The sequence below is a fragment of the Convolutriloba macropyga genome, chromosome 2, assembly GCF_964194025.1.
Source record: "Convolutriloba macropyga chromosome 2, txConMacr16.3, whole genome shotgun sequence".
Taxonomy (NCBI): domain Eukaryota; kingdom Metazoa; phylum Xenacoelomorpha; order Acoela; family Convolutidae; genus Convolutriloba; species Convolutriloba macropyga.
Genome location: NC_134469.1, coordinates 42,256,204 through 42,278,722, shown reverse-complemented (window position 1 = coordinate 42,278,722; position 22,519 = coordinate 42,256,204). Strand labels below are relative to the sequence as shown.

At 33.7% G+C, this 22,519-nt stretch overlaps 1 protein-coding gene across 1 annotated transcript in view; it reads right to left on the bottom strand.

Annotated features, from left to right (window-relative positions):
* LOC142334907 (uncharacterized) overlaps positions 1 to 22,519 on the bottom strand; it is a 130,373-nt gene that overhangs the window by 234 nt on the left and 107,620 nt on the right. Inside the window, exons 8-9 of the mRNA XM_075383236.1 lie at positions 1,852 to 1,972; positions 18 to 380 (exon numbers count right to left, since the gene is read on the bottom strand). Of these exons, the coding sequence (XP_075239351.1) occupies positions 18 to 380; positions 1,852 to 1,972 (484 nt within the window). The remainder of the gene's footprint in view (positions 1 to 17; positions 381 to 1,851; positions 1,973 to 22,519) is intronic.

Here is a 22,519-nt window from a genome sequence, read left to right as displayed (position 1 = left end):
ATTGTAAGACGACTAACCTCGGGAACTTGTAGTTGTTCATAAAGTAGGTTGTTTCCAATGACAGGCATTGGATAGTTGCCGGAAGCACCCAATTGCGTAGCACCGAAGGATGAAGGCATCGGAGTGGATGGCAAGAAAGGAGACGCACTGTGTCCCCCCATTATCCCAGACATGTTTGGGGGAAAAGCCGCCGGTAATGCAGCTCCTAACCTCGCCAAAGTAAAGGGATCTGTAGTGCTGGGATTTGGAGCAGCAGCAGGCGATGTTAGAAGTGGGTGGGGGGCATATGCGGGAGGAGGAGGAGTGGCACCCATGAAAGGGTTGCCAAATTGTGACCAGCCATTTGTGGGGTACAGACTCTGCATGCTGGCTTGTTGCTTCTGAAAGGTCGCTGTGAATCTCTCGCAGTGTTAGGATTTGAATAAAACGCAAAGCAATGCCAATCTCCTGCACTATTTATCCGTAAACTAGGATTTTAAGAAAAGTGAAATGTTATCAGAGTAAATAAACTATTTTGTGGGATGTTTGCTTGGAAATATTTGATGACAATAATTGAAATAATCAATTCAGCAGAGCCAGAGATTTACTTAGGCAAAGGCCAGTTTTCTCACGGTTAATAATATTTCGGGAAATACTTAAAATTTGGCATGCTCCAACTGCTTGACTTCTGACGTGTGACAAGAAATGCCAAATGAATGGCAGCGATTACATGAGTGACGTCATAAAAGAAAGTCACAAGGTCAATTGCATTCAAATTGCACATTCAGAGGACTCACATCTTAAACATGAATGCATGCCCATTTGTTTAAGGGCCAGCATGAGAATAATCAGATCTTTTCTCTTAACTCCTATGCCGCTTTTTCGGATCCCCCGTTACAAAGCACGTTCTACAAAGTAAATCAGGATCTTTTCCGTTTGTGCCCCCCAGTACGTTATGTCCCCCCCCCCATTACAGAGCACATGCCATTACATAGTAAATCATTGGTGCAAATAATATGCGCCAACTAAGCTGGGGGGCCTCAAACGGAAAAGATCCGTAAATCATTATGATAAAAAGGATCCTCTCCGTTTGTGCCCCCCCCCCGCCCCTCTCCCCCACAAACGGAAAAAATCCTGATAAAATACGGCACGGGCGTTTGGGAAAGCAAATAATTTGCATCCATTAAGATGGGGGTGGGGGGCACAAACGGAAAAGATCCCTATCTTGCTCTCCGCACTTCATCATAGAGGAAATTTTACGTCACTTCTCTGAACGAGCTTGTCAAAACTTTTCCGCCTCTGCCCCCAATTTGATGGGTGCATGCTATTTGTGTCCCTCAAGCGCACTTGGTGTATTGAGACAAAAATGAAGGGTCGAAGGGTCTTTCGTTTGGTCTACTCATCCCCTCTGTGCTCGAGGGGAGAGGAGGGGGAGATCAGTTCAAACGAAAAAGATCCTTCGGATCTTTTCTGTTTGTCCTCCCAACCGTACTTATGCAACTCCCATTTAGAAAGCACGTTCACACAAATAGTAAATCATTGTAAAAATATGGCACGTGCATATGGGGGTGCAACTAATATGCACCCACTAAGCCTGCGGGGGGGGGGGGGGGTGTTCACACAAACGGATAAGATCCGACCTTCATTCATTTGTACCAATACAGCTCCAAGTGCTTCAACTGAACTCTTCTAAGCCTTAATACGAGACAAAAATTGAACTCCTAGATTTGTTTCTGTTCACGTCAAATAAGATGAACTGGGAAAATCAAGCTAATTTTCTTTTTTTTTAGTAGCAAAAACTAGGTGTAGGGCAATAATATTTATCTCAATCATATCACAGCTGTTGAGAATTTGAAGATAACTGTAACTAACCATAATATGGTCGACATCACGCTCATATGAAGCTCTGAGTTTCAAGAGCATTGCACGAGCAGCTTGTGTTGTTTTGATGCGACTTCCGTCTATTGTAATCAGACGTTCCTCTTCCACAATCCTAAAGTAACAATCTTTTCAATCAAAACATTCTAAGGTCGTCATTCACATTTCGGTTAAAACAAAAAAAGGAGGCTCGTTAAAGTGCGTTTGTATATGTATATTTCGACCCCATCCCTCTCGAAATCACATTTGAATATTAAAATTGATAGGCATGAAAAACTGACCTGAAAACTTTGAAACCAAAAAAAATTCTTGAACATTTATTATTAAAATTGGGATCCATTCTCCCCCCTCCCCAGCTTAGTGGGCGTGAGCATATCGCTTTTACGCGCGCAGGCGCACGCGCTCTTTTTCACATGACGTGCTATATAACAACACAAATTGGAATTGGGGGCATAAAAATATTGAGATCAAGCGATGGGGGGGGGGGGGGGTAGGGTTATCGGAAAGCTGGACGAGAGGGGGGCCGAAACTGCCACGTTGGAGGAGGCTCGGCGGAGTGTCAGGGGTGCATTTTTTCTTCGTAATTATTGAAAAACGAAAAAAATTCTTTAAAAAACGACACCGCTTAGCCTATTCGGAAACCTAACAAGCATTTTCCGTCCATCTTTTTGTATTGCACCCAAAAACAAGTGTTCGCTTGTCCGAGCTCATTTTTTTTAAAATCTGGTACCATTTATTTGATAAACTTCGAACAATTCCGTCGCGCACTCTAGTTTTATCAGTAACAAAAAACATTCTGTCAGAAAGAGAAAGACTTCTTGAGCATACTGATACAACATTTTGAACAAAAACACTGGGGTCATAAAAAACACTGGGGGGAACATAGTAGATCCAACAATTCCTCTGAATGTACCTCTGGAAACTGTATTAGCGCAAGAGAAAGCATTAGGAGTCACTCTGATACGCTCCAAAGAGGTTTTGGAATCTTTTGAAACATCAGTAACTAACTTTTTTTGATTTTTTTGAAAACTTTGGGGATCTTCCGCTAAACTTTTTTGGCCTCGAAACAGATATTTTTCATCAAGTACCGTTTGTATTTTGTATGCATACTGTGCACTGGACCTTGGTTTCATGTATTTTGGTTTCAAGTTATGTAATTTTCAGGTAACTTTTGTATGCATACTGTGCACTAGATCTTAATTTCAAGTTATATACTTTCGTCCATGAAAATTCGAAGATCTCGGAGCGTAAAAACGTGGCAAAAACTGAAAGAACAAAGCAGTTTAACCATCTTTTTTGTTTAAGTGGAGAAAATTAGAATGAAATTTCTCTTGAAAGTTGTAAACTTCATACCTTTTTTCACGCCTTGACGGAAATCATGTTTATGAAGCACGAATGAAGCTTTAAGAGCATAAATTATTTTGTGCGTAGCCTCCTGCAACCTGAGAATTGTTGCAACATAAATTTCCCTTAGTGGAAACTTCAACGCAAAAAGCCATCGAATTATGCATTCGACATAGTTTCTATACTACAGTTGCAACTGAGTTAAACCTTGTCAAAAATAGTCGAGAATAACCGACTAACATCGGGCGAAGCGCTCTCAAACAACCGACGAGCGGTTGGCTTGGCCAGTAGATAGCCAAAGTTAATTGAGGCTAGCTTTAGCTTAATTGAAGGGGGAGTGAAGTGAGCGCAGCGGGGGGGGGGCAACAGTGGGGGGGGATGGGAGGATGGAAGCAGCATGGGTCTGGGCTGGGAGGATGGAGGCAAGAGTGGGGTGGGGCAACACGGGGGAGGGTGGGGCAACGGTGGGATGGCTGTTTTGGTTGTACGGGGCCCTTACGGCGTGAACAATGTGCAGGGGTTGGGATTGGGGTGAGGGTGAAGTGATAGGGGGCCGATGGGGTGGCTATGGGGGGAGGGTTGTGGGGTAAGTGTCAACCTCTATGAGTCGTCCTTCACACCATATAAGTATAAGTCTCCAAAACTCTGAAACAGATTCTGTGAATCGCATACTAGGAGACTAGTGAACTGAAAGGCTCAAAGAGAACTTAAAGCCCGCTAGGCGCTAGCTGTTCATCCCGTTTTTGCGGACAAAAAGTCAAATGGGTCAGACGAAAAATCGGTCATGCAAAAAATCGCATAAAAATACCGACAGGACTAATATAAATGCTACAAACTTCGTTTGAGAGAAATTAATCAACATGTTATCACATATGTCAACAATTACACCTCAAATAACCGATGGATGGACTTTGACATTTATTGACTGTCACAGTCTCAAAAAACGAACTCAAATTTATTTAGGTTTCTATATTCCGGGAGTATATTGCGTGTATATTCCGAGAAACACATCATGGAGAAAATAGTTTTGGTTCGGCTGTGAAACTGTTAACAGATAAAAGAACAAACCAATTAGAGTCGGCCAAATTGCTCCCGAACGAAAGGGGGTAATTTAATTCAGAGCACTGGCAGGCACTTGATCTCTAAAATTACAATCGGACTTATTTTAGCAACGCGGACTTAAGCCAAAGCCATTTACAATAATTGCTTCAAACTTCGCTGCACATTAACTACAAACCTCTCCTAATTTAAAATGGTAACGGAACTCGACTTGGGACTCGAAGAAATGATTGTCACTTTTTGTTCTACTAATAAGAATTTGTATTGTGTTTATTCAAATCAGAGAACAAATTTTTGGAAATAAAAGGGCTCCTTCAAATCAATGAAAAAGTGAGCATGATAAATTATACCAGAAATTCAGACAAAAAACAGTAGTTTGTGACAAAATCAGGCCAATTAAAAAATCTGCAGAAATTTTTAACAATTATTCAATAAACGTCGCATTCAGTTTTCGGCAACGTTTCATTTATTGACTTATATAGAGCAATTATAAAGGACCAATGCATACTGTTGGATTGATTAATTTTTATCTGAATCAAATTCTAATCAGCTAGAAAAGTAAACTCCCAGTTACAGTACAAACTAAATAAGGGGAACACACGGTTTCGATTATTGATGTTAATTTCCAAACTTTAACAAATATTTTGACTTTTGTATTGTCACATGTGAACATGCAATTGAAAAATTCTTAACTTAGTTTAAAAATTAAAGCCAGAGAAATTTTTTTGCTTCAAATTCGGTTAAAAATTTAGTCCCACAACTGGTTATATATTGGTTTTTTTTTTCAGGTTTTCCTATTCAAAATGACAGAAAAGGGTTTATTTATGATTTTAAAAAATGAAAGATAAAAAAATTTAAAAATAGGCTCTGGGAACTCGAAAAAGTTTTAACTATGTTAGGAAATCTTTTCTATAAAAGAAATAAAGTGAAAAAGCATAGGCACGATCCCTAAAAGCCAAACACGACGGTAATAGTATGCGAGAAAATTATGAAACTCGATAAAACGCTTGATATTTATTTTGAAAATGTTGTATGTCAAAAATATAAAATCGTCAAACTGAAAAACTATACAGTGACACATTGTGAAACTCTAGAGGAGGTTCTTTGGCTCTTGGGGCCGGAGAAACCTAAACATACGTCAAAAATTTTTAAAAAACTTGAAAAAATGCAAGTTTTATTTAAAAAAATTGCTAAAATTTGAGATAAAAAGTTGAAAACTATTCCATGACAATTAAAACATTTGCAGCAACTTATTATCAAACCTTTAAAGAGGCTTTCTCGCCCCTGCGTCTGGAAAGACGTGAATCATGAAAAAGATAAAAATTTGAAAATTGCATGTTTGGTCAAAAAACGCTAAAAATCGTGACGTTAAAATGTTGAAACCACTCCACTACCACTAGAAACCATGCACTAACCTAATATCAAACCCTAGATGAGATTCCTTGACAACTAGGGCTGATAAAACTCAAAAAACGACAAATTTTCAAAAAAAAAACTTAAAAAATGTGAAAAATAGAATAATCTTGTTTTTAGCGAGCGGTTGTTCTTCAGTAGCTAGCTTTGGAGTGGAGGGGAGCTGCACCGACGGGCTGATGGGGGGGGGGGTGAACAGTGGGGTGGCGTGGCAACAGCGCGGTTGGGGGGTGGCTTCTTCAACCTCTAAGAACCGCCGTTCACACCATAAGTATAAGTCTCCAAAACAGTTCGAGCTGAAACAGAGCTGAAAAGCTCTAAGAGCACTTAATGCCCGCTGTTCGCCACCTGTTATCCTGTTTTTGCAAACGAAAAATCAAGAGGGTCAGAGGAAAAATTGATCAAGCAAAAAATCGCTTTAAAAAGACCGACAAAAATAATATAATTGCTACAGTCTCCATTTGAAAGCAATTGAAAAGGATATTTAAATTATGTCTGCAGCCAGTTTGAAACATAGCCGACAGATTGCCAACAAATAACAACGGTTGACCCACTTGACCTCCATTGGGAGTGAAAAAGAAAACAGAAAAGAAGTTGGCACCTTTTTTCAAAAAAGTCAGAAGTTCTAATTTGGCATTCTGTTTTAGTTAGATTTCAAAATTATAAAGAAATCGGCTTCTAAAGTTAATGCTATGAAACTGTCCAAAATGTTGATAGACCAAAATTGACGGAACTACCAAAACAACGGAAATATGAACTCTTTTGAAGCAGAGATCAACAATTGTTTCAGATTTTCAACTTGTCATCATATCCGTTTTCCCTGACAAAACTCACAAAAGCCGACAAAATTTAACGAACTCTTATCAGCTGAGGGATGCATTAAAAACTCAAATACAATTGTTCTCTGATTAACTTATCTAATAAAAAGGCAGAAACTAAAAATTAAGCATGTATTGGTATTTTCATCGCCATTTCAGCTGTTTGTCAATCGCAATTTGGCTAAAGAACCAAATTGACGCGTAAAAACGCCTTATGAAACAAAAATGACAGAACTATTAAAAAAACTAATAATAGAATTAGTAGCAGAAAACTAGTAAAACAGAAAAATGATTAAATCGCAAAGGAGCATTAAAAAATAATCCATATTGTTAAAACACTTTAATTGCAAACCTTTGTTATTCAGTTTTCTAGTGGTGGCTTATTTTCCGAAAAACCGTTCATCCAGAAACTCAGGTAGAAAACATTTATAAATTTAAGTAAAAGCAAAGAAGTTCAAATTCTGCAGCTTTATGACAAAAATACTTTGACAAAAGCATTTGTCAGGCCGATAGATTTGTTAGCAGAAAAAACTAGTAAAACCAATCATCATCATCGTTTTAGCTTCAAACGACTCAGTTAACCTCTGTTTCTTTACACACCAAAAACACATAGCTCACGTCAACATCTTATTGACTTAAAACAATGATTCATTTGAATCTTTAAGAAAACAATTCTGACCAATTGTTGCTGATAATCTCTTGAAATCAAAGGTCATTACACTCGCTGAAAGCAGTACAGTACATTGAGAAAACGATGCATATCAATAACACGCATCAATTTATTAAAAAAATCGACCACAAAATTTATTGAACATACATTCACAAAACTTACATCAAAGATGAAACTACGTTGGCACAATACCAGCAATCAGCCGTAAAACGAGAACTATGGTAGGCAATCAAACTATCAATAATATGATGTATTCAGAAACACAGATAAGAAACGGTTCAATTTTCTCAAACATTGTTCCCAAATTAACGTCAAAACGTTGTGATCAGAAGCAGCATTATCAGAAAACTGAAAAATCATAACTCAATAACAGTTATGTGTTCTATTCAGGTGCAAAGGAGGCACGACGATTGAAAAAAATTAAGATCGTTAAACAAAACGATAACAAAATGAAAACTTTAATTTTTCAAGTGAGCACTAACATTATTTTGAAACGTCGAAAATCGGCTGCAGGAAACTTTGCTGAACAAACAAATAGTAACTTTATACGTAGAAAAATTCATAACGGAAATTTGTGTTGTCAACGAAAAACTACCGCTAAAATACGTTGAAGAAAACCAAGACAGAAATAAAACGACCGAGGACATCAAAAACTAACGCACAATTTTTATAATGACCAATAGGCACATAAAATCTTGTCCCTGAATGCAAAGATCGATGCAGGTGCTATGGGTAGACACAAGTGAAACGATAAAAACAGAACCTAACATCATCGAATGCCTCCCATAAAAATTGGCTGTCATCTCATCTCTTACGTCACGTATAGTTGTAGTATCTGTTATCAGGGGCCAGTGACCAATCAGAACGCGACCAATCTCAATATACTCCAGTATTTCCTTGATCCAATAACGATGGTTCATTCACAAACAAGCTTTAATTTCAATAAACTCAAACATCAAAAATAAGTTCATCAGACAAGATGTTTCATCTGACTGCATATCAACAAAATAAGGCCTCACATTGTGTGGGATTGAGTCTCAGTTTTTATTTGACGGTAATAATGCAAACGATGATATGCCCATTGTGTTGTCCGATTGTTTAATGCTTACGAAATATAACATATTACCTGCACAGCAAACCACATGGTTAGTTTTTTTTTCAACTGCTTATGACGTCACGATTTACTGCGCCTTACACTGTGAAAAACCATTCTCAAAATATTGAAAAGTGGGTCGCTCTAATTTTCTAATCTCAAAAGTTACTAGTGGAAAATCCTTTTTATTCCTTCTTAATCTCTACAAAATTTTTGCTCTAACACTACTAATGCTAGCTAGCGAGGTGGAAAACAACCCGGAACCTATTGAAACATACTCATCCGTGAAAAATTTAGGCTAAAACAATTATATAAGCTTACTACATTTAACCTGTCAACGTTTTGTTAATATAATAAGCAGTTGAAGAAATTAGTTCAAAAACATTGGACAAAACTATAGTAACTGTTTTACGAAATCAAAGCGACGTAAAGAAATAAACAAAACAATTTTCTGAAAAATGGAAACCATGAAAATGTTAAGTTTAAACGCAAAACAACTCGCCATACATTGATTTTCATAAATTTTATCAAAAGTGGTCTCAAACGAAAAAGAGCTTGGAGTCAAACAAAAAACTTTTTAGGCCGATAGAAACTATGAAGTTTTTATTTTTGAACGCAAATCGAACTCGTAAACGCAGTCATAGAAGCGTCTTCAAATTATTCTTTAATTATTTATCGAATTTATTCTTTAATTATTTATCTTTAATTATTTATTCTATTTTTCAATTCAACGAAAATTAAAAGGCTGAGTACAAAAAAACAACCACTTGAGTAAAAAAGTCTTCACAAAAAATATTAATCTGATTTATATTAAAACGTTCAATTCTTGATGCCAAAAAGTACGTGACAGAGTTCATAGGAAAACTTAACCGGAATAGCTGCGAAAGAATAAAATTTCGTGACGTATAAGAGATAGAAACAGATACAGATCTAAATTTAAAAAAATCGACACCACTCAAAAAGCTAGGTAAAAATATTCAGCCGTAAATTAACAAAGCTTGTTAAAACTCATTCCGCAGAAGCCTCTTATTAGAGACCTTTACTGCACATATGAGTTCCTTTGACATTAAACAAATTCAAATTAAATATAAGTTTTAAAGTGCAAAAGTGATTTTATTGAGTGAGGTAAGTCACGTAAGATCAAAACCTAATCACGCAAATGAAGCTAAAACCTTTGCTAGAGACAGAAAGAGAAAGAGGTCACGCGCGCAAACGCCGTCAGTGAGAGGAAAAAGTCATTCAGAAAACTTGACTTTCTCAGCTTTGCTGTCTGAAAAAATGTACAACGAAAGAGCCTCAGACGACGTAACAAAAAACATAGCAAGAAGAATTCCGGAAACCACTCGAGAAAGAAAAGTGACCATCCTCACTGACCTATTGCATATTGCACATAATAATACTAAGCTTTTTCAAACAACAGGAAAAATATGAGAAAAGTATCTGACAAAAACTGATACACACCGTGATAAAATTAAATTTTTAAACTTTAGTGGCAACCCTAGACAAAACTGTTGGTAAAGGAACCTGTTATACAGATGGTTTGCAACAAAACATTCAAAATTGATAGGCAACCCAAAAAAATGGGTTCATAAAAAACTCGAAACGGAAAGATGATGGACAAAACCGCATAGAATTCAAGAAACTCACAGCAAAATTAATGCAATTTCCGAACCATTAGTTTGAGAAAATGTAATTATATTCTCTCGTTAATCAGTCAGGCTACCAAAATTTCTTTGAGAAGTAATAAACATAAATTAAATACTAAGAGCAAAAAAAAACAAAATAATAAGAAAATTTGTTTAATTAATAAAGTGATATGTGCTGGCTTAACTTTCACAATTCTTCAACCTTTATTCGGCAAACAAGTTTTAAAACGTTTTCTGCAAGATCAGTCAGTTATCCAAAACGAGGGAGAGAAAAATCAGTTGACAGCCGGAAACTCATAAGAACAAAACAACTGGAAAAGTTTGAGAAAAATACAATGGCAAGATTAGAAGTGTACGTTCATAGTAGCAGCATACAAAAAGTAACTTGCAGCTTAGAATTGACTTCAAAAATTAGAGCAGGAAGAGTAAGGTCAGAAGAAAGTCAAAACCAAAAAATCATAAAATCGACAAAAATTTGCTCGAACTTAGAGACAATGTTTCTCGAAACTTGAAACATACCAATCATTACAAAAACTGCTACAACTAGTTTCTCCACACAACTCCTCAAAGGTTATAAAAAATTCAAAAGCACAAAAAATGCTAGAAAAGCTTAGAAGTGGCAAAATGGTAAAAATAGGTGAAGATTGCATCTAAATGTGTAATATTTGTTTAGATTAGATATCAACGATACTACGAGACCCGCCTTTGATTGGAAAGTTGGAATTAGAAAAATTTAAAACATTTGAAAAAGCCGCACGGGATCAGAAAATTTCGTTCTATTAGCTAAACTTTTTCACAACTACTTTTCTCGCCTTTAATATATACAATGGCTTTCAACGATACGATCAGAAATCACTCTCTCTCTCTCTCTTCTCGGCATTTTGATTAGTTCAACCGTTTGAACTAAACACAGTTTTCACATGCTACATTGACTTTTACATTGTTTTTTAATACCCTACAAAAAATTATTGATAAAAAATTAAAGTACATATTTTTATTAAGCAATCATGGCTCAAAAACATTACACAGCCAAGCTTCTGTAGAAAAAATTGAGAAGAGGCTACAGAGATTCGCTAAACTAAAAAATTTTGAAAAAATAAAATACTAAAATTATATACAAATATATTAAAATTGTAATTAAAGAAACAAATTTCCCTTCAATTTCAAAGATGAGACCTCAAAACAAACCAGCTATTAATAAAACCACTGGCTGTGCACAGAAAACGGACAAAAATGCAAACAACGGATTAGTATGTGTACAATTTGATAAAACAAAAAAGAAGTCACGTTCAAAAGAGTTCTTCAATGCAAATTCCCAATCGAACGTTGTCAAATTCATTGATTTTTCAGAAAAAACTCCACTTGAGGATGCAAACAGGAAAAAATTAACGAAAAAATCCAAAAAATAACTTTAGCTTTCACAATACTTCTCAACCTCTATTCGGCAAACAAGTTTTACAACGTTTCCTGCCAGATCAGTCAGTTATCCACAACGAGGGAGAGAAAAACCAGTTGACTGCCGGAAACTGATAAGGACAGAAAAACTGGAAAAAAGTTAAGTAATTTATCTTTGAGAAAAATACCATGACAAGATTTGAAGTGTAGGTTCATAGTAGCAGCACATAAAAAGTAACTTGCAGCTTAGAATTGACTTAAAAAATTAGAGCAGGAAGCGTAAGGTCAGAAGAAAGTCAAAACCATAAAATCGACAAAAAATTGCCCGAACTTATACAATTTTCCTCGAAACTTGAAGTAAACCAATCATTACTAAAATTGCTACAACAACCAGTTTCAACCACACAACTCCTCAAAAGGTTACAAAAATTCAAGAGCACAAAAAATGCTAGAAAAGCTTAAAATGGGCAAAATGGTAAAAATAGATGAAGATTGAATCTAAATGAGTAATAATTGCTTAGATTAGATAAGACCACTACTACGAGACCCGCCTTTGATTGGAAAGTTGGAATTAGAAAAATTTAAAACTTTTGAAAAAGCCGCACGTGATCAAAAAATTTCGTTCTACTAGCTAAATTTTTTCACAACTACTTTTCTCGCCTTAAATATATACAATGATTTTCAACGATACGATCAAAAAATCAATCTCCTCTCTGCATTTTGATTAGTTCAGCCGTTTGACCTAACGACAGTTTTCACATGCGTCTTTGACTTTTTTATTGTTTTCAATACACTCCGAAAATTATTGATACAAAATTAAGTACATATTTTTATTGAGCAATCATGGCTCAAAAACATTCCACAGCCATGCTTCTTTTGAAACAAAAAATGAGAAAAGTCTTCTAAGATTCGCTAAACTAAAATACTGCAAAAAAATTTGTCAAAACACAAAAATTATATAAAATTATAATAAAATTGTAATTAAGAAACAAATTTCCCTTGAATTTCAAATATGCCACCTCAAAACAAACCAGTTATTATTAAAACGAAATTATAACCACAGGCTGTGCACAGAAAATGGACAAAAGTGCAAACAACGGATTCCCAATCGAACGTTGCCAAATACAATGATTTTTCAGAAAAAACTCCACTTGAGGATGCAAACAGGAAAAAATTAACGAAAAAATCCAAAAAATAACCTTAGCTTTCACAATACTTCTCAACCTCTATTCGGCAAACAAGTTTTACAACGTTTCCTGCCAGATCAGTCAGTTATCCACAACGAGGGAGAGAAAAACCAGTTGACTGCCGGAAACTGATAAGGACAGAAAAACTGAAAAAAAGTTAAGTAATTTATGTTTGAGAAAAATACCATGACAAGATTTGAAGTGTAGGTTCATAGTAGCAGCACATAAAAAGTAACTTGCAGCTTAGAATTGACTTAAAAAATTAGAGCAGGAAGCGTAAGGTCAGAAGAGAGTCAAAACCATAAAATCGACAAAAATGTGCTCGAACTTATACAATTTTCCTCGAAACTTGAAGTAAACCAATCATTACTAAAATTGCTACAACAACCAGTTTCAATCACACAACTCCTCAAAAGGTTACGAAAATTCAAGAGCACAAAAAATGCTAGAAAAGCTTAAAATGGGCAAAAAGGTAAAAATAGATGAAGATTGAATCTAAATGTGTAATATTTGCTTAGATTAGATAACACCACTACTACGAGACCCGCCTTTGATTGGAAAGTTGGAATTAGAAAAAATTAAAACTTTTGAAAAAGCCGCATGTGAACAAAAAATTTCGTTCTACTAGCTAAATTTTTTCACAACTACTTTTCTCGCCTTAAATATATACAATGATTTTCAACGATACGATCAAAAAATCAGTCTCCTCTCTGCATTTTGATTAGTTCAGCCGTTTGACCTAACGACAGTTTTCACATGCGTCTTTGACTTTTTTTATTGTTTTCAATACACTCCGAAAATTATTGATACAAAATTAAGTACATATTTTTATTGAGCAATCATGGCTCAAAAACATTACACAGCCATGCTTCTTTTGAAACAAAAAATGAGAAAAGGCTTCAGAGATTCGCTAAACTAAAATACTGCAAAAAATTTGTCAAAACACAAAAATCATATAAAATTATATTAAAATTGTACTTAAGAAACAAATTTCCCTTGAATTTCAAATATGCCACTTCAAAACAAACCAGTTATTATTAAAACGAAATTATAACCACTGGCTGTGCACAGAAAATGGACAAAATGCAAAAAACGGATAAGTATGTGTACAATTTGATAAAACAAAAAATAAGTCACGTTCAAGAGAGTTGTTCAATGCACAAATTCCCAAACGAACGTTGTCATATAAATTGATTTTTTCAAAAAAAGTCCACTTGAGGATGCAAACAGGAAAAAAATTAATGAAAAAAAATCCAAAAATTAACTTTAGCTGTCACAATTCTTCTCAACCTTTATTCGACAAACAAGTTTTATAACGTTTTCTGCCAGATCAGTCAGTTATCCAAAACGAGGGAGAGAAAAATCAGTTGACTGCCGGAAACTGATAAGGACAGAAAAACTGAAAAAAGTTAAGTAATTTATGTTTGAGAAAAATACCATGACAAGATATGAACTTATGTTCATAGTAGCAGCACATAAAAGTAACTTGCAGCTTAGAAATGACTTAAAAAATTAGAGCAGGAAGCGTAAGGTCAGAAAAAAGTCAAAACCATAAAGTCGAAAAAAAATTGCTCGCACTTACAATTTTCCTCAAAACTTGAAATATACCAATCATTACAAAAACTGCTACAACAGCTAGTTTCAACCACACAACATCTCAAAGGTTATAAAAGATTCAAGAGCACAAAAAATGCTAGAAAAGCTTAAAATGGTCAAAATGGTAAAAATAGATGAAGATTGAATCTAAATGTGTAATATTTGCTTAGATTAGATAACACCACTACTACGAGACACGCCTTTGATTGGAAAGTTGGAATTAGAAAAATTTAAAAATTTTGAAAAAGCCGCACGTGATCAAAAAATTTCGTTCTATTAGCTAAATTTTTTCACAACTACTTTTCTCGCCTTAAATACGTACAATGGTTTTCAACGATACGACAAAAAAATCAGTCTCCTCTCTGCATTTTGATTAGTTCAGCCGTTTGACCTAACGACAGTTTTCACATGCGTCTTTGACTTTTTATTGTTTTCAATACACTCCGAAAATTATTGATACAAAATTAAGTACATATTTTTATTGATCAATCATGGCTCAAAATCATTACACAGCCATGCTTCTTTTGAAACAAAAAATGAGAAAAGGCTTCTAAGATTCGCTAAACTAAAATACTGCAAAAAAATTGTCAAAACACAAAAATTATATAAAATTATATTAAAATTGTAATTAAGAAACGAATTTCCCTTGAATTTCAAATATGCCACCTCAAAACAAACCAGTTATTATTAAAACGAAATTATAACCACAGGCTGTGCACAGAAAATGGACAAAAGTGCAAACAACGGATTAGTATGTGTACAATTTGATAAAACAAACAAGAAGTCACGTTCAAAAGAGTTGTTCAATGCAAATTCCCAATCGAACGTTGTCAAATACAATGATTTTTCAGAAAAAACTCCACTTGAGGATGCAAACAGGAAAAAATTAACGAAAAAATCCAAAAAATAACCTTAGCTTTCACAATACTTCTCAACCTCTATTCGGCAAACAAGTTTTACAACGTTTCCTGCCAGATCAGTCAGTTATCCACAACGAGGGAGAGAAAAACCAGTTGACTGCCGGAAACTGATAAGGACAGAAAAACTGAAAAAAAGTTAAGTAATTTATGTTTGAGAAAAATACCATGACACGATTTGAAGTGTAGGTTCATAGTAGCAGCATATAAAAAGTAACTTGCAGCTTAGAATTGACTTAAAAAATTAGAGCAGGAAGCGTAAGGTCAGAAGAAAGTCAAAACCATAAAATCGACAAAAATTTGCTCGAACTTATACAATTTTCCTCGAAACTTGAAGTAAACCAATCATTACTAAAATTGCTACAACAACCAGTTTCAATCACACAACTCCTCAAAAGGTTACAAAAATTCAAGAGCACAAAAAATGCTAGAAAAGCTTAAAATGGGCAAAAAGGTAAAAATAGATGAAGATTGAATCTAAATGTGTAATATTTGCTTAGATTAGATAACACCACTACTACGAGACCCGCCTTGGATTGGAAAGTTGGAATTAGAAAAATTTAAAACTTTTGAAAAAGCCGCATGTGATCAAAAAATTTCGTTCTACTAGCTAAATTTTTTCACAACTACTTTTCTCGCCTTAAATATATACAATGATTTTGAACGATACGATCAAAAAATCAGTCTCCTCTCTGCATTTTGATTAGTTCAGCCGTTTGACCTAACGACAGTTTTCACATGCGTCTTTGACTTTTTTATTGTTTTCAATACACTCCGAAAATTATTGATACAAAATTAAGTACATATTTTTAGTGAGCAATCATGGCTCAAAAACATTACACAGCCATGCTTCTTTTGAAACAAAAAATGAGAAAAGGCTTCAGAGATTCGCTAAACTAAAATACTGCAAAAAAATTGTCAAAACACAAAAATCATATAAAATTATATTAAAATTGTACTTAAGAAACAAATTTCCCTTGAATTTCAAATATGCCACTTCAAAACAAACCAGTTATTATTAAAACAAAATTATAACCACTGGCTGTGCACAGAAAATGGACAAAATGCAAAAAACGGATAAGTATGTGTTGAATTTGATAAAACAAAAAATAAGTCACGTTCAAAAGAGTTGTTCAATGCACAAATTCCCAAACGAACATTGTCATATAAATTGATTTTTTCAAAAAAAGTCCACTTGAGGATGCAAACAGGAAAAAAATTAACGAAAAAATCCAAAAAATAACCTTAGCTTTCACAATACTTCTCAACCTCTATTCGGCAAACAAGTTTTACAACGTTTCCTGCCAGATCAGTCAGTTATCCAAAACGAGGGAGAGAAAAATCAGTTGACTGCCGGAAACTGATAAGGACAGAGAAACTGAAAAAAGTTAAGTAATTTATGTTTGAGAAAAATACCATGACAAAATATGAAGTGTAGGTTCATAGTAGCAGCACAAAAAAAGTAACTTGCAGCTTAGAATTGACTTAAAAAATTAGAGCAGGAAGCGTAAGGTCAGAAAAAAGTCAAAACCATAAAATCGAAAAAAAATTGCTCGCACTTACAATTTTCCTCAAAACTTGAAATATACCAATCATTACAAAAACTGCTACAACAACTAGTTTCAACCACACAACATCAAAGGTTATAAAAGATTCAAGAGCACAAAAAATGCTAGAAAAGCTTAAAATGGGCAAAATGGTAAAAATAGATGAAGATTGAATCTAAATGTGTAATATTTGCTTAGATTAGATAACACCACTACTACGAGCCCCACCTTTGATTGAAAAGTTGGAATTAGAAAAATTTAAAAGCTTTAAAAAAGCCGCACGTGATCAAAAAATTTCGTTCTAGTAGCTAAATTTTTTCACAACTACTTTTCTCGCCTTAAATATGTACAATGGTTTTCAACGATACGATAAAAAAAAATCAGTCTCCTCTCTGCATTTTGATTAGTTCAGCCGTTTGACCTAACGACAGTTTTCACATGCGTCTTTGACTTTTTTATTGTTTGCAATACACTCCGAAAATTATTGATACAAAATTAAGTACATATTTTTATTGAGCAATCATGGCTCAAAAACATTACACAGCCATGCTTCTTTTGAAACAAAAAATGAGAAAAGGCTTCAGAGATTCGCTAAACTGAAATACTGCAAAAAAATTGTCAAAACAAAAATTATATAAAATTATATTAAAATTGTAATTAAGAAACAAATTTCCCTTGAATTTCAAATATGCCACCTCAAAACAAACCAGTTATTATTAAAAACGAAATTATAACCACTGGCTGTGCACAGAAAATGGACAAAATGCAAAAAACGGATTAGTATGTGTACAATTTGATAAAACAAAAAATAAGTCACGTTCAAAAGAGTTATTCAATGCACAAATTCCCAATCGAACGTTGTCATATAAATTGATTTTTCAAAAAAAGTCCACTTGAGGATGCAAACAGGAAAAAAATTAATGAAAAAAATCCAAAAATTAACTTTAGCTGTCACAATTCTTCTCAACCTTTATTCGACAAACAAGTTTTATAACGTTTTCTGCCAGATCAGTCAGTTATCCAAAACGAGGGAGAGAAAAATCAGTTGACTGCCGGAAACTGATAAGGACAGAAAAACTGAAAAAAGTGAAGTAATTTATGTTTGAGAAAAAACCATGACAAGATATGAAGTGTAGGTTCATAGTAGCAGCACATAAAAAGTAACTTGCAGCTTAGAATTGACTTAAAAAATTAGAGCAGGAAGCGTAAGGTCAGAAAAAAGTCAAAACCATAAAATCGAAAAAAAATTGCTCGCACTTACAATTTTCCTCAAAACTTGAAATATACCAATCATTACAAAAACTGCTACAACAACTAGTTTCAACCACACAACATCAAAGGTTATAAAAGATTCAAGAGCACAAAAAATGCTAGAAAAGCTTAAAATGGTCAAAATGGTAAAAATAGATGAAGATTGAATCTAAATAGGTAATTTTTGCTTAGATTAGACAACACCACTACTACGAGCCCCACCTTTGATTGAAAAGTTGGAATTAGAAAAATTTAAAACTTTTGAAAAAGCCGCACGTGATCAAAAAATTTCGTTCTATTAGCTAAATTTTTTCACAACTACTTTTCTCGCCTTAAATATGTACAATGGATTTCAACGATACGATCAAAGAATCACTCTTTCCTCTCTGCATTTCGATTAGTTCAGCCGTTTGACCTAAAGACAGTTTTCACATGCGTCATTGACTTTTACATTGTTTTCAATACACTCCGAAAATTATTGATATAAAATTAAGTATAATTTTATTAAGCAATCATGGCACAAAAACATTACACAGCCAAGCTTCTTTTGAAACAAAAAATGAGAAAAGGCTTCAGAGATTCGCTAAACTAAAATACTGCAAAAAAATTGTCAAAACACAAAAATAATATAAAATTATATTAAAATTGTAATTAAGAAACAAATTTCCCTTGAATTTCAAATATGCCACCTCAAAACAAACCAGTTATTATTAAAACGAAATTATAACCACTGGCTGTGCACAGAAAATGGACAAAATGCAAAAAACGGATTAGTATGTGTACAATTTGATAAAACAAAAAATAAGTCACGTTCAAAAGAGTTGTTCAATGCACAAATTCCCAATCGAACGTTGTCATATAAATTGATTTTTCAAAAAAAGTCCACTTGAGGATGCAAAGAGGAAAAAAATTAATGAAAAAAATCCAAAAATTAACTTTAGCTGTCACAATTCTTCTCAACCTTTATTCGACAAACAAGTTTTATAACGTTTTCTGCCAGATCAGTCAGTTATCCAAAACGAGGGAGAGGAAAATCAGTTGACTGCCGGAAACTGATAAGGACAGAAAAACTGAAAAAAGTTAAGTAAATTATGTTTGAGAAAAAAACCATGACAAGATATGAAGTATAGGTTCATAGTAGCAGCACATAAAAAGTAACTTGCAGCTTAGAATTGACTTAAAAAATTAGAGCAGGAAGCGTAAGGTCAGAAAAAAGTCAAAACCATAAAATCGAAAAAAAATTGCTCGCACTTACAATTTTCCTCAAAACTTGAAATATACCAATCATTACAAAAACTGCTACAACAACTAGTTTCAACCACACAACATCAAAGGTTATAAAAGATTCAAGAGCACAAAAAATGCTAGAAAAGCTTAAAATGGGCAAAATGGTAAAAATAGATGAAGATTGAATCTAAATGTGTAATATTTGCTTAGATTAGATAACACCACTACTACGAGCCCCACCTTTGATTGAAAAGTTGGAATTAGAAAAATTTAAAACTTTTGAAAAAGCCGCACGTGATCAAAAAATTTCGTTCTATTAGCTAAATTTTTTCACAACAACTTTTCTCGCCTTAAATATGTACAATGGTTTTCAACGATACGATCAAAGAATCACTCTTTCCTCTCTGCATTTTGATTAGTTCAGCCGTTTGACCTAAAGACAGTTTTCACATGCGTCATTGACTTTTACATTGTTTTCAATACACTCCGAAAATTATTGATATAAAATTAAGTATAATTTTTTTAAGCAATCATGGCACAAAAACATTACACAGCCATGCTTCTTTTGAAACAAAAAATGAGAAAAGGCTTCAGAGATTTGCTAAACTAAAATACTGCAAAAAAATTGTCAAAACACAAAAATAATATAAAATTATATTAAAATTGTAATTAAGAAACAAATTTCCCTTGAATTTCAAATATGCCACCTCAAAACAAACCAGTTATTATTAAAACGAAATTATAACCACTGGCTGTGCACAGAAAATGGACAAAATGCAAAAAACGGATTAGTATGTGTACAATTTGACAAAACAAAAAATAAATTACGTTCAAAAGAGTTGTTCAATGCACAAATTCCCAATCGAACGTTGTCATATAAATTGATTCTTCAGAAAAAAGTCCACTTGAGGATGCAAACAGGAAAAAAATTAATGAAAAAAATCCAAAAATTAACTTTAGCTGTCACAATTCTTCTCAACCTTTATTCGACAAACAAGTTTTATAACGTTTTCTGCCAGATCAGTCAGTTATCCAAAACGAGGGAGAGAAAAATCAGTTGACTGCCGGAAACTGATAAGGACAGAAAAACTGAAAAAAGTGAAGTAATTTATGTTTGAGAAAAAACCATGACAAGATATGAAGTATAGGTTCATAGTAGCAGCACATAAAAAGTAACTTGCAGCTTAGAATTGACATAAAAAATTAGAGCAGGAAGCGTAAGGTCAGAAAAAAGTTAAAACCATAAAATCGAAAAAAATGCTCGCACTTACAATTTCCCTCAAAACTTGAGTTATACCAGTCATTACAAAAACTGCTACAACAACTAGTTTCAACCACACAACATCTCAAAGGTTATAAAAGATTCAAGAGCACAAAAAATGCTAGAAAAGCTTAAAATGGGCAAAATGGTAAAAATAGATGAAGATTGAATCTAAATGTGTAATATTTGCTTAGATTAGATAACACCACTACTACGAGCCCCACCTTTGATTGAGAAGTTGGAATTAGAAAAATTTAAAACTTTTGAAAAAGCCGCACGTGATCAAAAAATTTCGTTCTATTAGCTAAATTTTTTCACAACTACTTTTCTCGCCTTAAATATATACAATGGTTTTCAACGATACGATCAAAGAAACACTCTTTCCTCTCTGCATTTTCATTAGTTCAGCCGTTTGACCTAAAGACAGTTTTCACATGCGTCATTGACTTTTACATTGTTTTCAATACACTCCAAAAATTATTGATACAAAATTAGGTATAATTTTATTAAGCAATCATGGCACAAAAACATTACACAGCCATGCTTCTTTTGAAACAAAAAATGAGAAAAGGCTTCAGAGATTCGCTAAACTAAAACACTGCAAAAAAATTGTCAAAACACAAAAATTATATAAAATTTTATTAAAATTGTAATTAAGAAACAAATTTCCCTTGAATTTCAAATATGCCACCTCAAAACAAACCAGTTATTATTAAAACGAAATTATAACCACTGGCTGTGCACAGAAAATGGACAAAATGCAAAAAACGGATTACTATGTGTACAATTTGACAAAACAAAAAATAAATTACGTTCAAAAGAGTTGTTCAATGCACAAATTCCCAATCGAACGTTGTCATATAAATTGATTCTTCAGAAAAAAGTCCACTTGAGGATGCAAACAGGAAAAAAATTAATGAAAAAAATCCAAAAATTAACTTTAGCTGTCACAATTCTTCTCAACCTTTATTCGACAAACAAGTTTTATAACGTTTTCTGCCAGATCAGTCAGTTATCCAAAACGAGGGAGAGAAAAATCAGTTGACTGCCGGAAACTGATAAGGACAGAAAAACTGAAAAAAGTGAAGTAATTTATGTTTGAGAAAAAACCATGACAAGATATGAAGTATAGGTTCATAGTAGCAGCACATAAAAAGTAACTTGCAGCTTAGAATTGACATAAAAAATTAGAGCAGGAAGCGTAAGGTCAGAAAAAAGTCAAAACCATAAAATCGAAAAAAAATTGCTCGCACTTACAATTTTCCTCAAAACTTGAAATATACCAATCATTACAAAAACTGCTACAACAACTAGTTTCAACCACACAACATCAAAGGTTATAAAAGATTCAAGAGCACAAAAAATGCTAGAAAAACTTAAAATGGGCAAAATGGTAAAAATAGATGAAGATTGAATCTAAATGTGTAATATTTGCTTAGATTAGATAACACCACTATTACGAGACACGCCTTTGATTGGAAAGTTGGAATTAGAAAAATTTGAAACTTTTGAAAAAGCCGCACGTGATCAGAAAATTTTGTTCTATTAGAGATAAATTTTCACAACTACTTTTCTCGCCTTTAATATACTCAATGGTTTTCAATGATACGATCAGAAGATCATTCTTTCTGCATTTTGATTAGTTCAGCTGTTTGACCTAAACACAGTTTTTACATACGTCATTGAAATTTACATTGTTTTTAATACACTCCAAAAAATTATTGATACAAAATTAAGTACATATATTTTAAGCAATCATGGCTCAAAAACATTACACAGCCATGCTTCTGTTGAAACAAAAAAAGGAAAAGGCTAGAGAGATTCCCTAAACTAAAATACTTTGCAAAAAAAATTGTCAAAATACCAAAATTATATGAAAATATATTAAAAATGTAATTAAGAAACAAATTTCCCTTGAATCTCAAAGATGACACCTCAAAACAAACCAGTTATTAGTGAAACGAAATTAGAACCACTGGCTGTGCACAAAAAACGGACAAAAATGAAAAATACGGATTAGTATGTGTACAATTTGATTAAATAAAAAATAAGTCACGTTCAAAAGAGTTGTTCAATGCAGAAATTCCCAATCGAACATTGTCACATACATTGATTTTTCAGAAAACAGTCCGCTTGAGGATGCAAACAGGAAGAAATTAATGAAAAAAAATCCAAATATTAACTTAAGCTTTTAAAATTCTTCTCGACCTTTATTCGGCAAACAAGTTTTACAACGTT